Source organism: Gigantopelta aegis, chromosome 6 (assembly GCF_016097555.1).
Source record: "Gigantopelta aegis isolate Gae_Host chromosome 6, Gae_host_genome, whole genome shotgun sequence".
Taxonomy (NCBI): domain Eukaryota; kingdom Metazoa; phylum Mollusca; class Gastropoda; order Neomphalida; family Peltospiridae; genus Gigantopelta; species Gigantopelta aegis.
Window position 1 is genome coordinate 58,068,629 of NC_054704.1, and position 24,901 is coordinate 58,093,529.

The 24,901-nt window shown below is 37.2% G+C and overlaps 1 protein-coding gene across 1 annotated transcript; it reads left to right on the forward strand.

The window, feature by feature from the left end:
* Positions 1-10,731: 10,731 nt before the first annotated feature.
* Positions 10,732-24,579, forward strand: LOC121375092 (pancreatic lipase-related protein 2-like). Its single transcript, XM_041502325.1, has 8 exons — positions 10,732-11,340; positions 12,904-13,135; positions 16,099-16,332; positions 17,429-17,532; positions 18,049-18,178; positions 19,099-19,213; positions 19,883-20,068; positions 24,416-24,579. The coding sequence occupies exons 1-8, from the start codon at positions 10,840-10,842 to the stop codon at positions 24,498-24,500; spliced, it is 1,587 nt and encodes a 528-aa protein (XP_041358259.1). The 5' UTR covers positions 10,732-10,839; the 3' UTR covers positions 24,501-24,579.
* Positions 24,580-24,901: the final 322 nt, after the last annotated feature.

Sequence of the window (24,901 nt, forward strand, 5' to 3'; positions counted from 1 at the left end):
TTTCGAGGTCCAGTTAAATTCATGTCCTACAATATGCTATATTTTGCATGTTTGGTTATATGCACACATCTAGGTTTGATAGTTAATGATCACAAGAGCAACATATCCAAATATTAGTAATTTCATTACAGAAATATTGCCTGTAGCCTTATATTTGTGATGACTAGAATCCTGAATTCAAACAGTGTAACTTTGATTTTAGGAATATCACATCACAACAATACTTATATGAATTCAATTGTACATGTCTAAACACGATAAATGTCTTTTGAGCAGACACACGACATAACCTTCTTTAATTTATAAAATTTTAAAAGTTTGATAATAATAAAATATCACCTCATCTCTACTACTATTCTTTGACAAACACCATAATGTAAACGCAGATGACAAAGCTGACAGAAACTTTAAGGACAGTGCATCTATGTTCATCTATGTTTTAAATTCTTGAAGCAAATATAATATTAATAATCTTACCCCTACCCCTGAAGTAATATCGATGTGTGCAGGTAATAATACTAATTTGTGATGAGGGTCCTATGGACTGACCCCACTTTATGTAGTACTGATAATGGTATCAAAATACAGTACTATCATTTTCAGTTTTATTTAATTTGACAGAGAAAGACAGAAGATGCTATTCCACTAAGTTATGTTACCAAAAGAGCTATTTATTATGAGGAAGAGTAGGTGGTAATACAAAGCTGTATGCAATCAAAATGTATCAAATGGGGAGAAAATATATAAAGTAATGCACTTCTGGGCCAGAATGCAAGTTTGTTGGGGAGCAAACATTAGACATTACACGTACCTATAGATATTAAGTGTACAGTATTTGAAGAAACTTTGGGGGTGTCTTTAGTCAAAATTATAAACTTGATAATGTTCATATTCTTTTAAGTTATTATGGTGCATCAAGCTTAAATGAAGGAAGGAAGAAATGTTTTATTTAACAATGCACTTCACACATAAATTAAGGACCACATAAATAATAACAAAGGAAATATTCTACCGCCACACAGTGGACAATGCCATTTTGATTAACAGCAAGAGATCTTTTATATCTATGCACCGTCCCACAGACAAGATAACACCTACCATGGCCTTTGTTACACCAGTTGTAAAGCACTGGCTGGCATTTAATGCATACATGTAGATGCATTTTACAGTATGAGGGTTGTGCTACGGTTAAGAGAATCTTCATCGCAATCACAGAGATCGGACCTGGGACAGATGTGCCTGAAACCTCTGTGGTATAGGGGCATGATAATAGAGTTCCGAGTTCAGGTTGTCAACATTTTGCATCATAATTATTGAAGATATTTTATCTATAACAAGCTATTTGCTATGCATAATGATAATATTCATTTAAGATTTGACCACAATTATTTTTTTGTACAACTCCGCTTGGGGATGGAAAAGGCATTATTTTTATCGATATAAACATAATAGTAAGCACCTTTTAACTAAACAGATTGCCGCAAAGGGTATAGATTGAATGAAAATTTAATTATATCAATTTAATGAGATGTAGGCCAAAAATGTCTTTCATCAGTACTGACTGTTATTAAAACCCAATGCTCATCCATGGACAAGTGTCAGAGTAGACATAAATACATTATGTATTATTTATTTCATTCTGTTGTATCTTTTTCTTAGACTGATTCCATTAATAAACCTCTGAAGCTATATTTAACCATTAATGACCTTTGACCTTGACCTGTGACCTTTAAGCTGTCAGGAAAAAATGTCACCAAACATTTAAATCTCCAAGGCCTTGTTGCAAGAATGCCTGGGCAATTCTTGCAGTATGTGGATGGGCATTGTCTTGTTGAAACAGAAGGGGACCTCCTGGTCTTCAGTGACAGCGCAAAAGTGGCTGGAGAACTGGTCTTAGAATAACGTCGACATAACGCTGGGCTGTAAGGGCATCGTGGACAATGATGAGATCACTCCTGAAATCACAGTTGATTGCCCTGCATACCATCAGACAACTGCCGCCAAACCGATCACGTTCCCTCACACATCCGTCAGCGTACCATTCATGGAGTCTCCTGTACACACGTGCTCTTCCATCGGCAAAGGAGACAGAGAAATGGGACTCATCTGAGAAAACAATGCTCCGGTAAAAGGCTGGTTGATGATTACCATTCTGGAGAGCAAACTGTAGTCTCACAGCACGATGTCGCGGTTTCATGATGTTACCGTTGTACGGGCATCTGCATCCAGCCGTTCTGAGTCGACGGATGACCGTCATCGGATGGATAGGTTTTCCATGACGTCCTATCGTGTTGCTTGCCGTCATCGTCGCAGTTCTGAACCCGTCACGGAGGTGGTGTCGTGGGGTCGTAATGGGACATTGACCAGGTCGAGGTCGATCACGGACACTCCCGGTCTGTTGATGACGTTCAACAAGTCGTCCAATAGTTGATGGATGAACTCTGAAGGTCCTAGCAACTTTGCTTTGCGAAGTCCCCCCTTAAACCATGCCCAACGCTCACTCCCTTTGTTCTTCCCCTCCCTTTGTTCTTCCCCGAGTCGTGGCATTCTTAATGTGACGAGGAATATGACACCGTTACATGACTTTTATGTGTCCACATACTGGCATTTCACGTGCATTGCATGCAGCATGATTGAGCATGTAGTGAACGCATTTCACACCATGTTGTGTGTTTCTGCTATTGTATGTGTAACGAGAACAAAACCAGGATTAAAACACAGACAAAAGTACCAATCAGTGACTTCCTGTCATAAATTGTTATTTTAAGTCCAATAAATATATTTTTCATTAATCACAACAAAATATTGAAAAATATCTGTTTTGCGTTTTCATTGTGTGTCAGTATATGTAGGTATATATTTTTAATATTCCAAAATATTTTTGTGACTAGGGTGAAAATTTTGAAAATAACATTTGGCAAAGGTTGCAGTATATTGAAATAAGATTGTTAAAAATAAAGGTAAAACAATGTTTCTTAATATAATGTCTTTGCCAATTACCATATTTCCTCTAATAAGCACCAGCCTCCAAATATGCCGGGTCTCAATCGGATTAAAATTAGCTCAACTGGGTCTACCTGTAGATCTAACAGCATTACGTGGACTGCCATGTCCAGGTGACATTTCATCTATAAATAATTTAAACATCGACCGATTCCACTTCACCTTTTATAGCGTTATTCGGGAGCATACAAATTCTAAAAATATCGGGCGAGACTATTTATGCAATAGGCAAACTTGTTGGTCTATTTCAACATTGAAAAAACAGGGGGGAAAGTGCAGTAATAAACTCTGGATTGTATACTAGTATAAACCGATTTTATGGCTATACCATCACGATTTTTTGTTCGTCTTGGAACGAATTTTATGTAAAATTTTATATTGCAATTAGTTTCCGGGTACTTTGTAATTCACCCGAATCATTTTGCATACCCTCGGCATAATCCCGAATGTTTTCAAATTCTTTTCAAATCACTAGCATGATTTTGCAAGTAAGGTTTTGATTGGTCGAATAGTCAACTGGACATGAGCTTCATCGGGCTGCTGTTAGATCCAGATGTAATAGTGGAGCTAATCTTAATTAGATTGGCTGGGTCTGTAACACTTTGCAAGAAAATAAACACCGGGCCTCCAATAAACACTGGGTAAAACAGCGGAAAACTGATTACTTCCTAGCATAATTTCCAGCAATGACGTTGACGCTAGGCACTTTACGTGGATAAATCATGTTCATTATTTTGTTAAAGTTTAAAGTTGTGTTACAATTCAAAATTAAAGTTTATAAATAAATAAAATTATAAATTTATAGTTTTTAGCTTTAATTTCTAAAATTTGTTTGAAAAAATAAAGGCCGGGTCTCCCATAAGCGCTGGGTCTGAAACCATTTTGAAATGAATTGCATCTGGGTGCTTATTAGAGGAAATACGGTATGTTGGGTGGCCCAGAAAAACTATAACCCTACTGAATATGGAATAATTTAAAAAGAATTGGGACTAACTTTTATATTTCGCACCCTATGGGTATTATGGATAATTACCACCTTCAGTGAACAAGAAGGATGTGAATTATTAGGAGTATGCATGCACCTAGTGTCATGTTCATCGGGAAAGAAAAGTTTGTTTTGTTTAACAACACCACTATAGCACATTGATTTATTAATCATCGGCTATTGAATGTAAAAAATATGGTCATTTTTAAGTCTTAGAGAGGAAACCCACTACATTTTTTCATTAGTACCGGTAGCTTGGTATCTTTTATATGCACCACCCCACAGACAGGATAACACATACCACAGCCTTTGATATACCAGTCATGGTGCACTGGCTGGAATGAGAAATAGTCCAATGGGCCCACCGATGGTGTTCGATCCTAGACCGACCACGCATCAGGCGTTCGCTTTACCACTGGGCTACGTCCCGCCCTGCTCATCGGGAAAGACTACAAATTGCTAATTTTACATTTAATACCTAATCAATATCCGATTTCTTTATATACATATGAAAACAAACCCGAATCCCAGCTTATTTTCATCAGTTGATGGACTCCTTTGGCTATTTCTCGTTCCAGCCAGTGCACCATGACTGGTATATCAAAGGCTGTGGTATATGCTGTCCTGTCTGTAGGAAAGTGCATATATAAAAGATCCCTTGCAGCTAATGGAAAAATTAAGCAGATGTCTTCTCTAAGACTGTCAGCATTACCAAATAATTAATTAATAAATCAATGTGCTCTTGTGATGTCATGAAACAAAATAAAACAAACAATAAACTACAGGAACAGTTATAGTTATCATTTTCCACGACAATTGATTATGGAGTTTTATAATCAGTATCACATCGGTAGAGCTCAATAATTCAGGGTTTTTTTATTTATTATAATCCATCATTGAAACATTACTAGTGAAAATGGTTCATATATATTAAAGGCATATTGTCACAGATGACTGACCTATTTAATGGTCTAATAAAGTATTACCTGAACAAATATAATTTGATTTGTCCCTAAATGTACTTTATTCAAACATCTTCATAACCACCATATTCCATTTATTAATGACATTTTGTAAAAATAATTGAATTATGGCAATGGTCCATAATTCAAAAACTAAAATTGCCGAGAGGGTTGACATGGATTTCACTCCATCATGGTTCAGTTAAGGTGATGCAATAGCTAGATTTGGTTTCCAACAATTAATGTAATTTTTATTTGGTATCCATTTTTAGAGAAATAAGGTCATTAAATCTGTGACAGTATGCCTTTAATCTAGGGTGGTGCTAGAAATAATCACACAGAATGGAACAAAATATTCTCTAATGCCAATCATCCATACTTTTAACACATAATGGGCAAAATGTACAAAGCCTGAGGTTTTTTGCTTTATTTTTGTTGTTTGTTTTGGGAGTTTTGGAGGTGGGGGGGTCCATAAAGAATGTAATAATTATTATGTAGTGGAGAATGTACGAGAAAATATGGATTCGTGAAAAATTATTCACAGGCCCCGTAGAAGCTAGTTGATTATTTTTCATGAATACACTTTCTACTGTATTCTTCAACTTATTCCAACATGTCTGTCAAATTAAATGTTTATATTTTTAATGGGGAAAAAAAGGAAAATTAAAATAGCAAGGAATATTTTAAAAACTAACAACAAGATCCTTTCGGACCTAACCTGAACAATTCAGCCAGTAAATTATTATCAGTCGATGGCATTAAGTGTGAATCAAGTGCTGTCATTATCCGATTTAGTATTGCCCATCTTTATTATATTCTGTCTGAATGCATTACTACCACTAAAGTAGTGTCGTAAATAGAATAAAAACGATTTTCGTCAATTATTTCTTTCATATTAAACTGACAAGTAAATATTTAGTAAATACCTATTTAATGATACTCTACCTAATTTAGCATTTACTTGTTTGGGCTCTCATTGATGTACAAGGTGGTGTTTACTCTTGAAATTAAAATACAGATGTCAGTAAACAGGAGAGTTGACCTTTATTGTAACAGACTATAACACATTTTGATGATATGACATTGTGTCAATTTCATTTACCCTCAAACTAAATTTTAATTTAAAACTGCAAGTTAACTGATTATTTTGAATTGCAGCATACATTATTAATTATGACCTGCATATTTAGTGAATATAAATTCAATATAAGTGCATTAGAAATTTACACAATCTTGCAACCACTTAAAGGTACTATATCACAAGTTCTATGTGAGTATCTGTTTATGTTAAAGATTGTCCAATAAAAATGTATTTCTACTAGTAAAATTATTTCTTATAATCATTTACGGGCATATAGTTAAAGGTGTAGTCTTTAAATGTTAAAAGCAAAATTTAATAAAAACATGATTTATACTAGCTGTCTTTATGCAACTTTGAGATAGCACCTTTAATGCATAGCACCTTTAATACCGGTATAATATATCACAATCTCAGAATGGTTCTTGACAGTCTTGCTCAGAAGTTACTTATAAATGTCTACAAATATTTTGTTTTAGAGAGGGATAGGGTTAAACCGTCATCAGAATCAGTCCCTCACAGCAATGAAATTGACATGTTGACCAACATTTGTTATAGTCTGTTCCAATAAAGTGCACAAAACTTGCAGTTTTAAATTAAAATTTAGTTTGAGGGTAAATGAAATTGACACAATGTCATATCATCAAAATGTGTTATAGTCTGTTACAATAAAGGTCAACTCTCCTGTTTACTGACATCTTTCTTTTAATTTCAAGAGTAAACACCACCTTGTACATCAATGAGAGCAAAAACAAGTAAATGCTAAATTAGGTAGACTAACATTAAATAGATATTTACAAAATATTTACTTATCTGTTTAATATGTAATCGACAAAAATCATTTTTATTCTATTTACCGACAGTACTATAGTATCGTGTTTATGTGTAGCCTTAGGCTAAAACGTTTTAACTGTATACAGTGTACAAATTCAGTCTGTACTGGGTTTGAGTCCCAGACCTGAACGCATAAAAAGTTCAAACTACATTGTTGAGAGCCTGTATATTATTGAAAATGAATCTAGTTAGAACACAAATTGTGTTACGTCACAGATATGGATTAAATTCTAACAATGCTTAAACACATATTTAAGAAAGCAGGCTTCGTAAATTCGACCCGTTAAGTTTTGCCATAAAATCGTGCCTCTCTGCAATATGATATTTTCTGGAATATTTCTCAACAGTAACCACATATGCTTATCAAACATAGCTTCTCCAGAATATTCAGTGACCTTGTTCCATATTTGACGAAAAACGATATCAAATATATAACACACGCTATATTTACTTCTTTTTTCTCTGTATGGCACATATTGCCTCAATAATAGGCCATAGTACTTCTATTTCCCTTATGTTACAATCATGCATTACCAAGCATTTTATAATATTATAATTGGTGGATTATTTTTCTCTTTTAATGATCGTCAGTGGTGAAATAAAACCTTTTGTTTTACTAGTATACTAATACATACTCACTAAGAATAGTTAATATATTACATTGTGCAAAAATATGAATGCAGATTGTTGTCAATTTTGTTTTGTGTCTGTTATCTTCTAATTCTGTGGTGTGTATAGATCATATGTTTAATATCCCGGCACACCCTTTGTTTCTACTTTAGAACACATCATCAGTGCATTTGTCCTGGCACTCGATCATTTAAATTCCATATAGACTGGATGTGTCTGAGGCTTGTGTGTTGGGCACAGACACCTATACACTGTATACGATTGTTTCATTGCAGCTGGTCGCATGCGTTTTGCAGACGCACCCATCCAGTCTAGACGCTCTCATTGAAACTAATGTATTTAGATGGGTTTTTAGTTGGACCACACGCACGCACTGCATCCAGTGTATAATAGTTTTTAGTTGGACCACACGCACGCACTGCATCCAGTGTATAATAGTTTTTAGTTCTTCATAATGCACCTTGTGTTCATTGTTCATTACAACTAGGAGAAGATTCGTCTGAGGTGCTTACGCCATAGGATCGAATCACCTCGGTGAAACCACTCTCTGTTCTTGTTTCCCCCCTTGTTCCAACCAGTACCCCACGACGGATATATAAAAAGCCGTGATATATGCTGTCCTGTCCGTGGGAAAGTGCATATATAAAAGATCCCTTGCTGCTAATGGAACAATGTAGCGGGTTTCCTCTAAGACTACGTGTCAGAAATGACCAAATGTTCGACATCCAATAACCGATGTCCACACTGGCGTACTTTTCTTGATCCAGTGTGTGTGTGTGTGTGTGTGTGACCCCCACATTTTGGCACCTTCTTACGCTACTGAATGATTAATTAATTCATTGTGTTCTAAACAAAACAAATTTTCTTCAGCCCTCGTAACATTTTTCTCAATACCCCCGAACTCCATTCTAAATCCACTCCGATCTGTCTATATTAATATTCTGCAGTCTAAAACAGACAATGTGTTGTAAACACTATGATTATGACTGAGGTGCAAATTCGATTTGTTCATAAATCGTATGCCTATATGTATACGTATTGGTAATCCACAATGCATAGAGTGATTGAATACGCACATGCGTACGGAGAACGCATAAATGGAATATATTTATCTCGTTTAAATAGAAAATTATTGATGCGGATTACGGATTACGTGCAATCTGATTAAAATTAGCTCTACATTGTCTACCACCAGTAGATCTAACAGTATTGCGTGGACTCCCATGTCCAGGTGACATTTCATCTATAAATAACAATTTAAATATCGACCAATTACACTTCGTCTTTTATAGCGTTATTCGGGAGCATACAAATTCTAAAAATATCAGGCGAGACTATTTATGCAATAGGCGAACTTGTTGGTCTATTTCAACATTGAAAAAACAGGGGGAAAAGTGTAGTAATAAATTCTGTACTGTATACTAGTATAAACAGATTTTATGGCTATACCATCACGGTTTGGGGTTTTTCGTCTTGAAACGAATTTTATATACAATTTTATATTGCAATTAGTTTCCGGCATACTTCGTAATTCACCCAAATCATTTCGTATACCCTCGGCATAATCCCGAATGTTTTTAAATTCTTTTCAAATCACTGGCATGATTTTGCAAGTAAGCTTTTGATTGGTCGAATGAAAGGTCAACTGGACATGAGCTCCAACGGGCTGCTGTTAGATCCACATGTAATATAGTGGAGCTAATTTTAATTAAATTGGGATTACGTACATACGTATATGAAATTTGTGCGTAACAGTTTTTATGATATAGTTAGACGACCATTCCTTTGATTTTCTTCAATATGCTGGATACCAGTTTGTAGTGTTTTATTATAAAGGAACTGTATATGTATCTGCAGGTAGTAGATGCTCACAGATTTAAAACCACAGCAGTATTATTGTTAATATATTCGTACACAACCTTTTCACACTATTCATTTCCTTATCTACACGTGTATACTGGACAGGTGGTCGTTCACTATACTCATACCAGGGGTTGTTTTTTAGATGGTCTAATTTCTTATCACACACCATAATTTGGTATGTTTTACTGTGAGCGATTTTGTGGGTGGTCTTTTGTTTGTTTTGTTTGTTTGCTTTTGTTTGTGTTTTTATTCATCTCCAGTTTTTTAAAAGAAAATATAAACGCTAGGCCAATCAAATTCCATGCATTATTTAAGAAACATCATCATATATCTCCGACAAACGTCATAGATCAAGGAAAAAACTGGCGAAGATTTCTAAAACAATAAAATTTAACCTTCATAATGCTACTTTGACATTATTAAAAAGACATTTTTATACTGTAGACACTTTTTGTAAATGCTTGGAACTTATTCTCATGGATGTACGCAATTTTGTAGGAACAAAATACGCAGTATAAATTATACTTACAAGTCTGATGTCTGTTGAGACCGTTAGAGCATATTTTGAACATGGGGAGCGGTTTAGAAATGTAAATAGTAATATATAAAACAACCCCACTCCCTAGCAAAAAAAAAAAAAACCGACATAAAACTAGATCCAGCAAAGATTGGAGTCTATCCTATAACGTTTTACAAGCACAGGGCCTTGCACGAGGTAGCTTGCAGATTATTGTATGTCCCCCAAACCATATTAAATTATTTTAATCGATTAATCGGTCATTTACCGGCTGGTGTAGATTGATCGTTCATCACACAATGGCATCTAATTCTCAGCATTAGCAACTGATAACCTGAAACAATATTAACCTCGCACAAAATAATAAAGTTCAGTCATTACCATGAAAACAAAAATGAAGAATTATCAAGAAGTTGTATGAGAATTCTTCGGAATGGGTGAGGAAATGGTAGCTCTCCCCCCCCCCCCCCCCCTCCACCAGTTGCTGACATCTTCCGAGTATAGCTGAATTTAAAGTAAGATTAATAGTTGGTACTTTGAGACATTACAAACCGAGTTAAGTTTGCTACTACTCTTGTATTTGTGGTGATACGTCCACTCTAGTAATCTAACTGACCGGTGGCATGCTACTCTTGTGGATTATTTTAGTTGTCGTCCAGTCAGGTTTGTTTAATGCCTTTAGTAATTATATTTCATTTTTTCTGACTGTGGACATGAGATACTAGTGAGGCTGTTAGTGCACTGAGTTCTGCATTTTAAACACATGTAGCGCAGCACGTACCATAGCCTCTGTGACACATGTCATGGATTATTGGTATTTAAAAAACAGTCTCATTTGGCTGGATGGAAATGAGAAAAGATATTTTGTAACAGAAACTAAAATACAATTATATTAAATACTAACTTCAATTTACTTTTATTTGCCATTTTGTTTGTTTGATATAATTAACATTAATTGATTAAAGTTATGTTTGCAGGACTTGGGGCATATGCACCACCACAACCCCATGCCACCAAACCCGACCACAAAACCCCCGGTCATCAGAATACCACACCTTTAAATGTCGTCGTAACAACAAAAACAACGCCAGTCGCGAAAACAACCACAAGCAAGGCAACCGTTACGGTTACCACTGCATCACCAACAACTTTCAAACCGACTCCAAACCCTCGAGTAAATAAAACTGTATGCTATGATTACATTGGATGCTTTGACAACTTCCCACCGTTTGACAATGCCAATCTTGATCTTCCGAAATCACCCGAGTACATCGGGACGCGCTTTTTGCTGTTCACCCGACTGAACAGGAACAATAGCGACTTCCAGCTACTCAACTACACCATCGAAGACAGCGTATCGTCCTCCCACTTCAACCCCAAGGTGCCAACCAAGTTCATCCTACATGGCTTCAGTCAAAACGGTACAACTAGCTGGGTCCTTGGCATAAAAGACGAATTCTTAAAAAGTGTAAGTGTCATTTCAAATATCATCTGTTAAAATTGATTGGAACCCCACACATTGACATACATATTATATCGAGTGATTAAAAACAAAATCACACTTTTTGAAGTTGAATAGCTAAAAACGTATACAATACAAAACATTAAAATTATATTTAAAAAGTCGCTTTATTATATTGTGTACAGATGGTGAAAGTTTTGTTTTGATATATGGCTTTCTTTTAAAATGACCCGCGATACAAAACGTACTGTTAAACATGCTATACCAGTGAGAACCTACTTAACATTTACCGTTTGTTTTCACACTGCCCACAATGTTTTTTTTTATTTACTTACTTAATCCTCTTCGTGTGCGATCACAATAAGGCCGACACCAAAGAACGCCAATGTTGTCTATCCGTTGCTTTTTTTTTTAATGATAAAAAACCTACCTCTACTCTTTCGAGTTTTATTTTTCTTCCCAACGTTTCGAAATTTCCTTTTCATGTCGCTTGACAGTGATCTACTATGACTATTCAATTTGTAAATATCGCAAGCGATAAACACAGTACAGCATCAACCTATACATGGGGTAGGGGAGGGGTATTTTCGAATTCGGGCAAAAACCATGAAGATATTCCGGCAAAATGAGCTGGCCTGAAACCTTTCCTTTATGTATTTCCGGGTCCATGTCATTTGCCCCCCCCCCCCCCCCCGGACATTTACCCCATAGGTCATTTGCCCCCCCCCCCCCCGGACATTTGCCCCTTTTAATGCGAAACAACAATAATACATATTCCATATTTTATAAAACAATAGTTTATTAAATACTGCATCATAAAACAACATTAACAATCAATATTTTATTATAGAACAGAGACAAAACATTATTTTCACTTGATCCTGATGCATTGGCCTAGGGTGGTTTGTAGACACTTCTCACCAGCAACATACTGGTTGCACATCGTGACCAAACGCTCCTGTAGGTTTGGAGGCCATCACTCTTAAGTAGATTAAATGATTTTCACTTGACAATATTGGTTAGAACAGTTAACATCAATGGTAATAATGTGTTTGTGTGTGTATGTGGCAAAGGAAGCCAAATATTCATGACATTTTTTTTTTTTAAGATTGAAAAATATTGAGGGGTGGGGGGGGGGCAAATGACCGGATTCTCAATAAGCAAAGGGGCAAATGACCGCAAGCCGTATTCCCATCATTTTACTCACGATATTGGTTGTAATAAATGTAGAAATACGCATTGATTCATTTACATTTGCTGTTTGGTTTTAATGATAATATGAATAAACGTTATCCTGATTCGGGCATTTTCGTTTAATTCGGGCAAAAGCAGTTTGATCCACTCTATCCACCCCATATATATATATTTTATTTTTTGTGGGTTTTTTTTGGTGTTTTTTGTTTGTTTAATGCTTATGCAAGAAAGCAAAACGAAATTCTCTACGCTTTAGACTTGTTTTTGTAATGTAATTACAGCAGTTGTCAAGCAATACCAATAGTCATATTATGTTTTTACATTTGTATATTTTCTCCTCAAACGTGCTCGTATAACGTATGATGCTGTTTGTAGTGGGATATGAATATCGTCGTGGTTGACTGGGGGAATGGAGCCAAGTTCCCCGACTACCCCCAGGCAGTGGCCAACACCCGCGTGGTAGCCACTGAGATGAGACTCATTGTGGAGATGATGCTCAAAGATGGCGCCAAGCTTAGCGACGTCCATTTCCTGGGTCACAGTCTGGGTGCGCATACTTCGGGATACACCGGCTTCCTACTGAGTGGTCAAGTCGGCAGAATCAGCGGTATGGTTTATGAGATTCTTAAATCGCACGGTTAATCTGAAAGCTCGAGTGCCTCCTAAATAGTCCTAATCTGTAAGCGCTAGAATGTACCTCGGTAGTGAAAACATCAACAACTGTGTCTACCATTGAACGTAAATCATCAATAATGTCAAACACACTTAGGATGTGGCAAAAAAAAAAAAAAAGAGAAAAAAAGAGAAGTCGCCGCGATTTTGTTCTGCAAAAAGTGCAGTCACCACGATTAAATTTTGCGTTTCAAATACGAATCGGTGTAAAATTTGACAACAGGTTTGGTAACCATTTAACCATTCGTTGTATTACCATTAGAATTATGCAGCATATAATAAAATAGCAGAATGGCAAGCGGACAGTTAAAGCCGCACGCCCTAGTTCCATCCAGCGAAAATAAATTATAATTTGGTTAATCTACAAACCTGTAACACACTTAGATCACGTTTTTATCAAATGGAGTGAAAAAGCAGGTTTTATATCGATAAATACCATGGGAATCCCCATGTCCCAATTGCTTGAAATAATTTTGAAAGTTAGTATTCTGATGTCACCGGTAGATATCGCTCGAAGCACAACAATACCTACGTCACGACAAATTTCACAGAGTGCGCACAGACTTGGGGTGCGTTCCTTTCATCTCTCCTGGACATGTTCCAACTGTTCTGTCCTGGTTGTGTCCCCTCTGCAGATATCGTAAGACTTAGCAAAATTATTGGTGTTAAGGGTTTGTAACTTTTTGTATTGAAACATTTACTTGTCTGAACTTTATTGTTACTGAAAATGTTCACGAACTGTGAAGAAAAATCTCACAAATGAACAACAAGCAAACGACAACAAATTGGATGTTGATTGCGCGAACCGTGTACGAGAAAACAAACCGAACCAAAATGATAACGGTCACGTGGTATACCAACGTCTGTGACGTTTACACAGGAAGATTCCCTCTAAAAATAGATTGGACCTCGCTTGCTTAACGGGTTTTTCTCGAGTGCGCGCGGCTTTTTAAGAAATACAAAAAATGCATTTCGTGGTTTTATAAATATCAGGATTACCAGGATTACCAAAAAGCACTTCAGGTGAATGGAAATGTGTATTCTAAATAATAAAATGTAAGTAAAGTGCAATTTTATTTGTGAAAAAATTGGTTTAATAGCGAAAAACAACGCCGTAATGGTTAACAACTAGCCGTAACTAGGGCGTGTCCCTTTAATACAACTGTATTGTGCATTCAGACAAGAATAATGTTTTTTTTACTGGTTTATGGTGTTAGAATAGTAAACTCAGTATAAAAAATACTGTCATATGAAAAAATTAGTTCCTATTAACATGATATTTTTTTTCGGACTTCTCTATTACACGACTAAATGAAAATTTGGATAATTTGTTTCCTTCAATCATCGCGATTTCAGTACTGTACTTACATGATAGATGGATAACTAGTTTAACGTGCCCTTATACCACTAGGGTTTCGAACACACTACTTATATGAAGTGAATGGATTCCTATGCTGAAGTAATCGCGATTCTGTAATATTTACATGCATATGATAATTTTAATTGCACCTCAAAGGCTCAAACATATTGTAAGGACATTTTCTGAAGATTGAAGTAGATAAGAACAAATTAAGCTTCATTAGCATTGGCAGTGAAGTCGAGATAGAAGATGCCAATTCTGGATCGCTGAAACAATGCACATTTTGTGATTATATATCAAAGTACACCTGTAATCTCAATCGCCATCTGAGAACGCACGATGATTCGCTCAAATTCAGATGTCATATTTGTGCAACAACATTTAATGAGGATAGGCTTCGACTTCACATACGAAAACAAGGTGTGGAAAATCATTCCAATCTAACGATGGACTGAGACAGCATGATCTACATGTCATATGTGTACAAAACGAAAATTGGAATGAAGTTTTTTTGTTTAACGACACCACTTGAGCACATTGATTAATTAATCATCGGCTATTGGACGTCAAACATTTGGTAATTCTGACTCGCAATCATCAGAAGAAACCTGCTACATTTGTCCTAATGCAGATGGGGATCTTTTATATGCACTTTCCCAGACAGGAAAGCACACACCACGGCCTTTGACCAGTGGTTGTGCACTTGTTGGAACGAGAAAAAACTATAAATGCAATAAAAACACATACTGATTTCTTCATTTGTAAAGCATTTCTGGTTCTATAAATAGGTGCATGCGAACTTTCCCGGTTCTCCTGTCCAGGGCCCGGTAACACAAAGCACTCGTAACACGTCGGACGTACGCCACACATTATATATGGGGTACGTCTGACTTAAGTGTTACAAATGCTTTATGTTACAGGGCCCTGGACGGAGGAGCCGGTGAAAGTCAACACTTGCGCCCATGACAGGCGTGTGTTACAACAGCTTGCTCTGAATGTGCGCGTTAAAACATATGGCTTAACCTGACCTCGCTTTCTGAATTATATTCTAATTCAATATATAAAAAATATACTTGCCATTTGTAAATATTGTAGAAAATAATTTTATGGACCTCGTGCTCATTTCATACATCTAAGTGTTTTATGATTATGAAGTGATTTTCCTGTTCCTAATTTAAGGTGGATATTAATATCACTGTCACAAATATAGTTAGTAATTTCTGTCCCATTTGGCTTTAGATCAATAATCGATACCATTTTGCACAAAACATGCATGCATTCTCATAAATGTCGAATCGCAATGACTACACTTTCTGCAGAACAGGATCGCGATGACTTGTCTCTAGCAGAACTAGGTTCTTTGGGATGAAAATTATACTGCAGGAAAATGGGCCCAATTTTTTGTTTTAAAAATAATACTAAATTAAAATATAAAATAGTTAAACTAAAAAAAAGACGTATGGTATATTATTAGATAGGGTGTCTTTACATGTGTACTTCTTTCTATGTTTTAATTTTAATTTTAATTTTTTTTTAAGGCATGGACCCAGCAGAGCCCAACTACGGACATCTAGCAGAGGTGGTCCGTCTTGACAAGTCTGACGCTAAGTTTATTGACATTACTCATACAAACGGCGCACCCATTTTTAGTGGAGGGGCAGGCTCAAAACAACAAATGGGACACGTTGATTTCTACGTCAATGGAGGGGAAAAACAGCCTGGTTGTCATAATGGAATCGGTGGCGCACTTACCAGTCTTCTTTCAGGCGGCAGTAAGTTATATATTTTTTCAGGTGACCTTTCGTCGGACCAATCAAAGCACAGCTGGCAAAACATTATATCAATGCACTGTAATAATAGTAGTAGTAGTAGTAGTAGATTATTAGGGGTCTTAACAGCGGCCACTCATTAATATGCACGATAGCTCATGCAAATGTATGCACGACGTCACATGTCAATCGTTTAGAAGAAGGGTCGGCGGACGTCGTGTACTATGGGGTTGTAGGTGGACGACCCTTCCTCTATACGGTTGACCTGTGAAGTCGTGCATACATTTGCATATTAATGAGCTATCGTGCATATTAATGAGGCTCCGGTGTGGCTGGTGTTAAGACCCCTAATAATTACTACTAATAAGGATTCATCATTGGACTGCTATATAATATTGTGATAATATGTGGAATTTTGTATGCAGTACAGTTGTGGAATTTATTTTAGTTTTCTACCTTTAAGTAAACTAGTGCTTCGGTGTTTGATCTACGACGGACTAGAACACAGATCTCAATGACAGATTTTAGCAGGGGCGGGACGTAGCCCAATGGTCAAGCGTTCGCGTTGATGCGCGGTCGGTCTAGGATCAATCCCCGTTGGCGGTACCACTGGGCTATTTCTCGTTCCAGCCAGTGCTCCACAACTGGTGTAACAAAGGCCGTGGTATGTGCTATCCCGTCTGTGGAATGGTGCATATAAAAGATCCCTAGCTGTTAATCGGAAAGAGTAGCCCATGACGTGGCGACAGCGGGTTTCCTCTCTCAATATCTGTGTGGTCCTTAACCATATGTCTGACGCATATAACCGTAAATAAAATGTGTTGAGTGCGTCATTAAATAAAACATTTTCTTCCTTCCTGATGTTAGCATATTTAAGCAGATTGGAAAGTCCATTCTATATTAATATCAAAGAAAGCTCTTTTTGATATAGCATAGTAGGCGTCGGAAGCGAGAAGGTAGTGACCACCCAATTCTGAAGATTATACTGGAAATTAATATTATAACTGGAATCTTCGGTTCCTAACATCTTTCGACGTCTGCCTACCAATATTTAGCTTATATTTCAATACATCACCAGATTGGCGGTATTTGCTTTCAGATTTGATCAAGGCTGTTGCTTGTAGTCATTCTCGGTCCCACAACATCTACTGGGAATCCATCAATACGCCGTGTCCATTTACATCATATCCGTGCAGGTCATATGTATGTTAAGTACATCTTTTTATGTTCTCTTTGTGTGATATTCAATTCTAAGCAAAACTGTTAATTTCAAACTGAGAGAGAGAGAGAGAGAGAGAGAGAGAGAGAGAGAGAGAGAGAGAGAGAGAGAGAGAGAGAGAGAGAGAGAGAGACCCAGAAAGAGGTGTGTGTGTGTGTGTGTGTGTGTGTGTGTGTGACCTTACCGATCTACCACGGGGCACTGGTTGTGATGGCAAACCACCCATGTCCATTATTGATCTAAGACTCGTCGCACACCAGGCGAATTCTTTATCCCTGATAAGATCTACATCCTGCTGAGTTGGACTAAAGACATTGGGCCGAATTTACGAAGCCGATTGTTTTTTATAAACGGAGGTGTTTAAACATTATATGTAGTTACCCGCGTGTAAGACATTTAAACAGGTTTTGTAAATTCGGCCCTTAAAGTTTAATTTTCAGTTTTACCAGGCCAGGTTTTCAATTATACGGGTATATACTATCTTGCTCAATTTATTTTAGGATGAGTTCGAGAAAGGAAACTGTCTAACTTGTGGAAAACAAGGATGCAGTCAAATGGGATACTACTCAGACCAGTATCAAGCCAGGGGCAAATTGTATCTAAACACCAGAGCACAATCTAAGTACTGCGGTAAGATAAATATTTATTCTTCAAAAATCCAAAACAAATTCCCTATATAACACTGACAAGCTAGTAAAAAGCACAACTTGATAATAGCATGGTTTCTCCCGATCAGAAACAGTGTAGAACATTAATATAATAAAATGTTAAATCCATTAAAATCTGGTATTGATCTATTATTTTTGTAACAGTTCTATAGTATGAAAGTCCTAAGACCTATACAACAATCAAGCAAACTATTGTATAATTGTTTTTTTATACATGACTCGTAGACTACTTGTAGGCCAAGCTTTCAGTGAGAAGTATTTTCTAAAGTGTGTAAACTAAAGTCCGAACCAAAATGTTAACAATTACGATAAATTGCTCTCCTACTTTTATTTTTTGTTAGATTTTACCCATATTTTGTCCAGACAGAAATCTTAAAAAAACCCACATTACAGTTACACAGATTCCACTTACTAGATGATAACCATGTCAGCTATATCGACTTGGCTGACATCGCATAGGGCAAAAAACATGTAATTTTGTGCCGGTTGCCATTTTGACTTTTTATGGAATATTCTCCAAGAGGGGTGAAAAGATATGACAATCTAACCATGTCATAACGTTGTGATATAAAAGCAAACGTGATGACGTCATATTTTTTTTTTATCAGTATTTGTTTGTTTAAAGATACCACTAGATATAATTGATTTTATATTAAGTATGTCACATACTTTGGATAAGAGAATACTAATTTAAATTCAGACGCATGTTCAGGAAATTGTGCAGAAAGAGGGTGTAGACTATGACGAGCGACATTTTTAGGTGGTCGGATCATGCTCCCCTGGAAAATACATAGAAAAACAGTTAAGAAAATTCGATTGAAGCGAAGGGGAGGTTCGACCACCCATCCTGGTGACATTAAGAAACAAAGCCTTGTTTTGCAGGATACAACTACAACGTGAAGCTCACCATGGGCAGCAGTCTGAAGGACACGTCGGGAAAGGTGCAAATCGAGCTGATAGGAACATTCGGGTCCAGCGGCAAAATAGATGCAACAGGGTAAACCGTTAGCACAGTCTTCTCAGTAGAGCAATAGTTTTACTATTAACTTCCACTGTTGGAAATATGACAGACGTTAGAGCGGAATTATGGTTAAGTGGGGTGGCATGCCCAGCTACATTCATGAGCCCTAATGTTAAAACCACAGAAGAGCTGATTTAAAATGTCCTATACCACAGGGGCGGATACAAGCTTTTGCTAAAGGGTGTATACCACCTCAAATCCTACGGACAACATACAATACTATCAATGTTAACATTATGTCACAACATGAAAGTGGGCGAGAAGCGTCCACATGTTGGTAGGAAAATGGACGCTAAAATGGAATAACATAATACACAGGATTAGTCCATTTCAACACAAATCAGTGTAGTGTAAAGCAATAATAAATTTTAACAATATAGGCAATGCGAGTTTCTATATATTCAGCTACAGTAATGTCATAGGCAGGTCAATAACCTAGTGTTGGGAATCGGATGGAATTTCGTGACTGAGCATCAGTTTGCACCATCTGATCAATACTCGATAAATGATCAATCCAATGTACGCCTATTGATAAAACGTTGTAACGATATTCTCCTTTTGATGGGTTAAACTTACATCAGTTTATTAAACCCGGCTGTTAAACATCAGTTTTATTCTTTAATATTTATTTATTTATGTATTCAGATCAGGAAACACAGACTTAAAGAAGAGTATGACGTACTCGCACGTGGTTGTGTCGCCAGTAGAAGTTGGCGACATTCGCGCCATTATTATCAAGTACATTAAGAAAACGGGATTCTGGTTTGGAAGTGGCGAGGACCAGGCTGTGTTTGACAAGGTGTTCGTGAAGTCTGGAGAATCAGGAGACAAGTGAGGCACCTCTTAAAGGAAGGGACAATTAAGGCATTTGGCCTAGTATGCATATTCAACGATATATAATGCACATTATTGCTTAATATGAACAAGTATAATCGTATAGTTAATTAATAAAATGGTTAAATGTGACGGCTATTATATATAACGGGCGCAGCCATTTTGTACCATCCCAGTGAATACGCCATCTGGCGAGCTGGTGGTTACGTAATACCTAAAGTGTCACGTCAGGAATTAGTCTTCGAACTGAAGAAACAAAACATACCTGATTTTTGCAGATGCATCGCAATGTTCTGTAATAATATCCATCCCAGTAAGCTGGCAACAAGTATATATTATTTTTGAATAAAAAATAACCCACCATTGTCAAAGTGTTGAAATAACTGTATTATGTTTTGTACATAAATTAACCCACGTACTGAAATAATAATCGAAATGTGTTCTTGGTTAATTGGTCTTTTCTTTCCATGGCCTGTACCTGTGGTTCCCGATTGGCAGGTGTATATTTAGATGGTCCCCAGACGCTGTGTCTAGACAAACTAAAAAGACGTGCCTCTTTTATTAAGATCACAAGATATTGTCTAATAACCACGCGGACGCCCCTCAAATCGTAATGGACATTATCACTGTAAGTAATTCTGTAAAACCCTTGATTAAGTAGACTTTCCCATCTGAAATCACAAAACTGACCAATTACGTAGTCCCAAAGAAAAGAAAATTATCGTTTGGGTATCGCGAGTGGTCGTTTTTGCTCGAACGTACCCTACCAATAGGCCTAATAATTCATTGGATTTTTTTAAAGAGAAAAATACTATAACTCCATTTCATTCTATTGATGCAAATTGATATATATTTAGTTAAATAGTTTATTATACTATCAACTCATTTATGTTGTTTTACAAGTCAGGTTGGTAAAAGCGAAGCGCCTTGTCGTAAATTACAGCATTTGTTTACACTGTGCTAAAGAGAAGTTGGACGGAGCTGACGTCACTTCGCCCCAAGCTATACCACCGGACGTCACAAAAACGAAACAAAATGGCTGCCCCCAGTTAGAAGGAATAATCGTGATTTTTTATTAACTCTAAAATTACGCGTTTTTCATTTGTTCAAGAGTCAGTATGTGTTGGTGGTCCGGGTATGAGTATGCCCAAAGATTCAAGAGTGCCCAAGAGTCAAAAAATTGCGGGAACCACGACATCATTCCAACGGTTCCCACCAAATATTTAAAAATTCAAAATGGCCGTAACAAAACTTCATGGTGAAAATTTAAAAAAAATGCTCATAACATTAATTTGTCACATCAATGTATGTATTTGCACTTGCTACTTTGCTAAACTTATGTGTCTCGTGTTATCTTAATGTTCTATTTCAACAGAGCCCAATTATAGTATATGGCTGATATTAACATGCATTTTAGGTTATTCACCATGTTCATATATTTAAGCGGCACATATTAGTAATAATGATGTTTCCCATCAGCAGGGTCATAAGCAAGAGAGGAACCAGACTACAGAACTACAGAAATGATACCAGATAATCTTGAAGTATTCAAGTTTTACATGCACCACATAGCAATGATGTACATTCAACAACTTATACTTTCTGGTTTTATGCTGACATGGATGAGTATGGGGAAGAACAATACGTTGTACTCCACATAGAATGGCCATGTTGAAAGTAATTGGTGATTGGCTTGATGGAAGTGGTTAGACCTGTGATGACTTCAGCCAATGTTACAAATGAAGGGTGTACAGCTGGTCTGCAGAAAATAGTAGATGGCCTTGGAAAAACTTCAGTTCGATCACTGGTATAAAGTTTGGCAATTGGAACTTGTCTTCCTACAGTTACTTACATCACAGCGTCAATATGTTCGCTGGGTGACGGTTCATGTAAGAGATCTAATTGCTCTCGAGCTTAACTGCCCTATCACACATGCACATTTCCTTCAAGGCAACTTTGTTACACAGAAAACCACACAAAGGCTCTCGGCACTAGCACATGATCAAGTTTAATGCAATGGTGAAGGGGGATGGAGGCGTAATGGTATCACTGAAAATGAAGCATCACTGACATCGTGGGTGGTGGCAGGCCCAAAACCAGCTAGACTATTAAAGAGTATGATGACAAACATTCCCTGAAAAAGGACTCAGAACACACATCAAGTATGCAGAAGACTTCCCTATCTCAAGGCAAAAGTGTCACTGATGTGATGGAGGAACTTGGCATCGCATCCCCTTTACTGATACAAGTACAGACCTATACACACTTGTTACCAAACTGATAATGACCGACAGTGTGGTACATAGGTTGCGGAGCGTGTCGATGACAATATCACTGCATTCAAGAATGCCACACACAAGAACAGTCTACCTCTTTTAAATTCTAATTCAGGAAAGAACCTACAAAGTCCACTTCAAAATTCTCCAACCTGCATAATGATGTTCATCTCTAGCTAGAGACCGTGATATGGATGCCTTCTTCGAGCATTTAAATCATGCTTGGCCTCCATTGTTGACATCAAATAGCAACATGCACCATACAAACAAATCTGACTTGATGGAATGCTTGGAGTCATTGGTACCCAAACTGGAATCTGTTCCAACGGTTGATGTTACAATTGTTGATACTTGATCTGAAAGTCCTACGTTTCTGTCAAAACATTCCAGGACTATTCCCAACTGGTGTTCTTGCCTTATATAGAACACATGCTACAATAGGCCTATGTTGTTCATGTAGATGCTGTCTGTGGTGTCTACAGAGAAGACATCATAAAGGCACAAACACGACAGAACCGTGGATCTGGTAATCATCTCAAGGTCGCCAACAACACCGACATCCCAGTTAACTAGAACAACTTCCTTTGTTGTGAAACTTCTAGTCAATGCAATACAGGAGTTTTAACCTCAATGGAAGCAAGTCATGTCCACACATGGCTAGAATGTTGCATCTCTCAGACTTGTCCTACTCACAAAGAAGCGGACACACGGCTCCTGTTTCATACTTCCCATTTGTTACATCATGGCTCTTCCAAGCTGGTGATACATGTAATAGATACTGATGTGGTGGTTCTTGCAATTGTTGTGTCAAGTGTTTTACTAGACTGAAATATGAGTAGCATTTGGTCATGTTTCTAAACTACGTTACATTGCCTGAATTGGGCAATGATGCATCATGGGGTCTTCTGTTTATGCACGCAATATCAGGTTGTGATACTGTTTCTGCCTTCTATGGAATTGGAAAGAGAACAGCTTGGACTGTTTGGCGCAGTATGGCTCATCTCAAACCTATTTTGTTCGCTTATCACATGCTCCAAGTCGGGTATCTCCCAACGACATGGATCAAAGTGAGATACGTATCAGCGAACATCAACACTCAGCCATGTGAATAAAGCCAGGATGCAGTTGTTCACTCAAAACCATAGGATGGAAAACATTCCTCCAACATTATATGCCCTAGAGCTGCATGTGAAAAGGACTGTTTATCAGGCAGAGCACATCTGAGGACATCCCCTCCCCCTCCCCCATGTTCCATCGCCATATTTATGGGGCTGGGAGAGAGAGTGAGGGTTGATTCCTCATGGACTCCATGCTGGATCACTCTTCCAAAGGAAGACAAAGGTTGTCAGAAACTGTTGAAATATGGATGAAAAACGGCTTTGTACAAAACTATGCAAATCTATGGTGTAAACAGTTGTGCTTCTGTTTGGGGCAGTGTAACCCATAATAGGAAACTAAATCTGAACATATGACATATTGACAGAGAGATAATTCAATAATGTTTTAACAGAATGTATGACACACCATTGGATTCCTTGACCTCAAAAATATACCAAGATCATGTACATTGATGATACAAATTAATGTTATGAGCATTTTTAAAATGTTCACCACGTTATGATATTTCACATGTGTTCTATTGGATGCCTTGACCTAAAAAAAGCCCCATAGGTATAGACAGCAAGACCATGGTAATCGGGGCACTTAGAAGCGTGTAATGGGCAAAAACGTGTTTACTACAGATGGCGAACAAGTCACCCGTGCAAGCGCTGTAAATAAGAAATTAAACGAAAATCGAAACCGAGACTGCAGTATCGGTCTCCTGACTAAAGTAAACACTAAAGTAGCCAGAGGGGGACATGCCCCTACCCTCAATCACACCCGTTTTCACCTGTCGCCCCATAATATGCATGCAAATCCTTTCTATGTCGGTGAAACTAAATGAATTACATGTATTGTTTTTCGTCCCTGCAAGTGCTAGTAAACCCAAGATCGCGGTACGTGGTGCTATCTTGTCTGTGGAAAACTCCTTGATATTATTAAAACATATTTGTTTCCTTTCTTTCAGTTTCGTGTTTTGCCTGAACGGAAAGACATTGACTCATAATAAAGCAGTTCGGGTGGCCCATACACAAAGAAGTACTTGTACCTAGTATCAACGTTGGGTTTTTTCAATAAAGCAATCCATATTGCAATAGGTGTAATTACTTAGTGTAATAAAATATCTCAAAACAGACCGATTATTATTATTATTGTTATTATTATGTATATATGTATATGTATATATATACTCTTCAAAAACGTAGGGGAACCTGAAATATTAAAACATACGTTTTGACCACAGACATCCTAGTAAAGAACGTTCAGGTCTGTTTATCAACACATTCCATAGTTTGCACATGCATCACACAGTTGCCCCGTATACGTGCGTGGGGTGTCATTCTCGATTTTGACAATTTCCAGGAAGGTCCATTAATAACTGTGGAACATTATTTCTGTCAAACTTTTTCTTTCTGTTGATCATACAGTTGTTATTGTTTTGTTTTTAGTCATT